Source organism: Mesitornis unicolor, unplaced genomic scaffold (assembly GCF_000695765.1).
Source record: "Mesitornis unicolor isolate BGI_N332 unplaced genomic scaffold, ASM69576v1 scaffold32222, whole genome shotgun sequence".
Taxonomy (NCBI): domain Eukaryota; kingdom Metazoa; phylum Chordata; class Aves; order Mesitornithiformes; family Mesitornithidae; genus Mesitornis; species Mesitornis unicolor.
Genome location: NW_010169024.1, coordinates 341 through 5425, shown reverse-complemented (window position 1 = coordinate 5425; position 5085 = coordinate 341). Strand labels below are relative to the sequence as shown.

At 58.7% G+C, this 5085-nt stretch overlaps 1 protein-coding gene across 1 annotated transcript in view; it reads left to right on the top strand.

The window, feature by feature from the left end:
* Positions 1–372: 372 nt before the first annotated feature.
* The window catches only part of NUMA1 (nuclear mitotic apparatus protein 1), a gene marked incomplete at its 3' end in the record, with an annotated part of 5026 nt that continues 313 nt past the window's right edge, over positions 373–5085 (top strand). Inside the window, exons 1-10 of the mRNA XM_010179233.1 lie at positions 373–507; positions 592–672; positions 816–900; positions 1384–1510; positions 2373–2530; positions 2866–2983; positions 3807–3924; positions 4161–4301; positions 4503–4625; positions 5002–5064. Coding sequence (XP_010177535.1) covers positions 373–507; positions 592–672; positions 816–900; positions 1384–1510; positions 2373–2530; positions 2866–2983; positions 3807–3924; positions 4161–4301; positions 4503–4625; positions 5002–5064 — 1149 coding nt within the window. The remainder of the gene's footprint in view (positions 508–591; positions 673–815; positions 901–1383; positions 1511–2372; positions 2531–2865; positions 2984–3806; positions 3925–4160; positions 4302–4502; positions 4626–5001; positions 5065–5085) is intronic.

Here is a 5085-nt window from a genome sequence, read left to right as displayed (position 1 = left end):
TCCCACGTTGTAATCCCACCCCATATCCCACCCTGTATCCCACGTTGTAATCCCACCCTGCATCCCCACCCCGCATCCCACGTTGTAATCCTCCCCGTATCCCCCTCCTTATCCCATCCTGCATCCCATGTTGCAATCCCACCCCGTATTCCATCCTCCATGGGTTTGTGCTGGTGGTGGAGGAACAACAGGCACAGAGAAGCGAGGGGAAGAGGCTGGGGCCTTAAATTCCTATGGGGGTGGAATAAAAGAAACCCCATTAGAGTTAACCGCAGAGCATGGAGGGGGGGCTCAGCTCCAGACCCCAGCCCCACTCGTGCACCTTTTCCTTGATGTGGGGCTGCATCGCGCTGCCCCCCCCAGCCCCTCACCATGGGGGACACCCGCACGGACACCCATGGGGTGACTGGGAATCGCCCCGCAGAGCACTGCAAGCACAAATCGGCAGCGGAGAACCTGGTTTTGGCGCAGCAGCTGCTGGAGGGAGAGGAGCTGGCGTTGGCCAAGGTAACAAAGGGCGCGGGACATGCACGCGATTCGGCGCAGGTGACCGCCATGGGGTGGGTGACGCTTTCCTGCCTCCTTTTCCAGGTGGCTGTGCTGCTGCTGTACCACACCTCCATGAGCTGCAAGAGCCCCGGGGACTGGAATGAGTTTGACTACAAGACTCAGGTAACTCCTCCTGGGCTCCTGAAGGTGCCTTTTGCGGGTGCTCCCAGACCTGCCCTTGTGTTTTGGGGGGCAGGGGTGAGTACTGCGGTACCGTGGGCGATCAGAGGCTGCCAGCTGCTGACTCCGCTGCTCCTCTGATGCAGGTTGAGCTCGCAGCCATCCTCAAATTCGTGCTGGACAACGAGGAGAGCCTGAATGAGAACCTGGAGATGTTTCTGCTGAGGAAAGGTGAGCCTCAGGCAGGCACTGGGGGTGTTTTTCTCCTCGCTGGACCAACACAACTCCTTGATATGAGCCACCACTTAATGTTTGCTGTGGTGACATCCAAATGCCGGCTCGGAGTGGGACAGAAACAGCCCAAAACCCTGCAGAGAGCGGCAGTGGGGGACACTGCGAGGGCTGAGCGCCGCTGGCATCTTTACAATCAGCTGGCACAGCTGATCCTTTTCTAGAGCATCAAAACATTGATTTTTTTTTTACCCCTATTTTGCCATAAAAGCAGTGACACCGTCCAGGTCCCCTCACCCCAGCACCGTGAAGTGGTTCCCTGTGAGCTCTTCTTTAAAGCAGGGGTTTATTGTGTATTATTCCTGCCGGGATGGGGATGTGAGGCAGGTTTATGGCTTTCTCTGATCCATCCCTGCTGGAATTTGCAGGATTTCGGCTGCTAAACCTTTCCTTTTTGGTATTAACTTGCTTCTCCCTTTGCAGCGCCGCTCTCCTCGTCCGGCAGCAGCTCCGAGGAGCACTCTCCACTGCTCTCCTTCCCGCACAAGCGAGAGGTGCGGTTCCTGGAGCTGCAAAAGATCGCCTCCTCCTCCTCCTCCTCCGCCAACAAGTAGGTCCCCAGCCTCTTGGCTGCTGGGGGGTAATCTGGGGATGGACAGTGGCCAAGAGGAGCAGGGCAGGGATCATCCCCTGTGCTGGGCACTGGTGAGGCAGCCCCTCGAATCCTGGGGTCAGTTTTGGGCTCCTCACTCTCAGAAGGACATTGAGGGGCTGGAGCATGGGCAGAGAAGGGCAAGGGAGCTGGGGAGGGGTCTGGAGCACCCGAATGATGGGGATCAGCTGAGGCAGCTGTGGGTTCAAGTGGAGAAGAGGAGGTGAGGGGAGAGCTTATCCCCTCTAGAGCTCCTGAAAGGAGGGGGTAGAGAGGTGAGTGTTGGTCTCTTCTCCCCAGTGACAAGCAATAGGACAAGGGGAAATGGCCTCAAGTTGCACCAGGGGAGAGTTAGATTGGATGTGAGGAAAAATTTATACTCTGAAAGGGTTGTCAGGGACTGGCAGGGGCTGCCCGGGGAGGTGGTGGAGTCCCCATTCCTGGAGGGATTTAAAAGCCGGGCAGATGAGATGCTGAGGGCCATGGTTTAGTGGTGGCCAGGTCCTGGTTGGACTCGATGATGTTTGAGGTCTTTCCCAACCAAACGACTCTGTGAAAGCCTCCATCTCCCTTCGCGCCACAGCCCCACGCAGAGCACTCAAACCTCTATAGCACATCCAGCAGCAATGCCAGCCCGGCCTCCCCAAACCCCCAGAGCCTTCCCTTGGCCCTGGGTTTGGCAGTGGCTTTATACACTCGTGCCCAACCCTTCGAGGCTGATGTTAGCGCGGTCGAGACGAGAGGCGTCCAAGTCCTTACTCTGAACCCGAGCGGCTCTGGCTGTGCCGTGGGCTCTGGGTAACCGAATTTTCCTCCGCAGCGCGCTGCCCGGCCCCCCATCCTCCCCCATGGGGGACGTGATGCAGACCCCCCAGTTCCAGCTGCGGCGGCTGAAGAAGCAACTGGCTTCCGAGAGGGAGAACCGGGACGAGCTGGAGGTGGAGCTGGCAGAGAACCGCAAACTCGTCACGGAGAAGGGTGAGGGCGGCTGCCAGGACCTCCTGGGGCACGGGGGGGCTCAGATCTCCTCTGGTTTCTGTGACTTTGCTACGATCTTGACCCCGCTATGGATGCGCGGTCCATCCTGATGGACCCTGAGCGAGCTCAGCTCGGGGTTGGCTCCGTGGTGGCGCAAGGGGAGCCTTCCCCGTTAATTTGGAAGCAGAGTCTTGCTGATGGGAGCCAAGACAGCTCTGATGCTGCTGGAACAGCTCTGAGCATCCCTCACAGATGGCTTGAGCTCTGCTGTGCCGTGAGGGGGCTCAGGGGACACACAGAGGTGGTAACGGGCCCTTTCTCGCCGCCCTCCGCAGAGGCGCAGATCTCCATGATGCAGCAGCGCATCGACCGCCTGACGCTGCTCAACGAGAAGCAAGCGGCCGACCAACTGGAGCCCAGGGAGATGGAAGAGCTGAGGGAGAAGAACGAGAGGTGATCCTGTGGGAATGGCCTGTTCCCCATTTTGGGTCCTTGTCGTGTCCCTCGGCTCTGTGTTTTCTGTCTCTTCCCCGGCAGTGCACAAAACAAGGGGGAGGGAAAAGCTTCTTGTGGCTCTCTGCAGAGGTGGCTTTGGGGGTTGTAAAATCACAGCGTGGGTGGGAAGGGACCTCAAAGCCCCCCCAGTCCAACCCCCATGGGCAGGGACACCTCCACCAGCCCAGGCTGCTCCAAGCCCCGTCCAACCTGGCCTTGGGCACTGCCAGGGAGGGGGCACCCACAGCTTCTCTGGGCAACCTGGGCCAGTTCCTCACCACCCTCACAGTAAATAATTTCTCACTAATATCCAGTCTAAATTTCCCCTCTTCCAGTTTAAAACCATCACCCCTTGTTCTATCGCTACCGGCCCCAACTGCCGGCCCTCCAGTTTGATCCAATTTGATCAGATCTGAACCGGGCTGTGTCACGCGCTCCAGTTCTGTCGCCTGCTGGGCTGTCCCCCACTCTTTGCCCCGTCCCTGCACAGCGGCGTTGTTTACTTGGGCAGGATGCCCGGGCAGGTGCCGTGCCTTTCTTTTTGTCCTCTCCTCACTTACTTCAGTTTGCAGAGCCCTGTTGCGGCCTCTGCCCTCGGAGTGGGCTCAAACATCGCTTATCCCCGCTCTGCTTTGCTGAATTTCTGGCGGTTTCTCCCCACGGCGCAGAGATCCCTCGGTATTGGGATTTTCTCAGCCCTATCCAGCTGCGATCTCCTCACCCTCCTTACTTTAATGACCTTGTTTTAACGACCCTGCTTTAACGACCTCCTTTCCCACAGCCTGATGGTGCGCTTGCACGAGGCCCTCAAGCAGTGCCAGGACCTGAAGACCGAAAAAGGCCAAATGGACCGAAAAATCAACCAGCTCTCTGAGGAGAACGGGGACCTTTCCTTCAAGGTACGGGGCGCTGTGTCCCCTCCACGTCCCTGCAGGGGATGAGATGAGCCCCAGGGGATGGATTTGATGGCGATGCTGGGGCTGCGTATGGCTTCACATGGCCTTGACCCAGCGACTGAGCCTGCCTTGGGTTCCAAATCCTCATCTGAAGGGAAACTGTGATGGGGGAAAGGGGAGAGGAGCTGAGCCCTGAGCAGCGTTGGGTGCTCTCTGATGGGTATTTTTTCCCTTTGCAGCTGCGGGAGATCGCCAGCCACTTGGTGCAGCTGCAGGAAGCCCTGAACGAGCTCTCGGAGGAGCACAACGCCGCCCTGGAGCAGTCACAGGAAAAACAGGGGCAGCTGGAGAGCGAGCTGCGCGCTGCCCTGCAGGAGAAGGTGAGGGGGACCCCCTACTCTGCCTCCTGCCCATCCCTGCTGCTCCTGGAATGGGATCTCCATGGCAGGACGGGAGGAGAGAAACCCTGAACCTGCTGAGATAAAGCTGCTGGAGAGCTTGATGTGGATTAAAGTGGGGTGACTGCACCCCTCTTGCTTGGCTCCCTCGCCTCGTGCTCAGTCTTGTGTCTCTGTCCCCAGAAATGCTCAGAGGAGAAGATCGAGATCCTCCAGGGGAAGGTTTCACTGCTGGAGGATCAGCTGGCCAAGCTGCGCGATTGCAGCGCCCAGGAGAAGGGAGAGGTCATGGGCGACGTCCTGAAGGTATGGCCAGGTCTCGAGAGCCCCTCGGGCTCCTACAGCAAGGGCTGGGATGGAAAACTGGCTGGGGAGTGCTTGGGGGGCGCATGGCAAAGCTGTGTGAGGCAGAGCCAGCTGCTCTTTGCCGTTGGGTGGGGGTTGTGGGGCTGAGCACCCTATGGGGACCCCTTTTTGTGCTGGATTTGGGAATATCACACCTAGGGAGCTGCAGGCTGCCCTGGTCTCCTGTAGCTTGGGTTGGCTGTGGAGGGAGAAAAGGCTTTTGGTGCCAGCGAGCGCAAGGCAAAGGGAGTGCTGAGAGGCACATGGGTCTGCGGTGAAGGTGTTGGGTGCAGCTCAAGGAATGGGTGTTTTATTTACCCTCTTTTCCTCTTGCCAGCTGGAAGAGCTGAAGCAGGAGGTGTCCAACCTCGCCGCGAAAGGAGCCGAGCTCCAGGCCACCGTCCTGCGGCTGGAGGAGGAG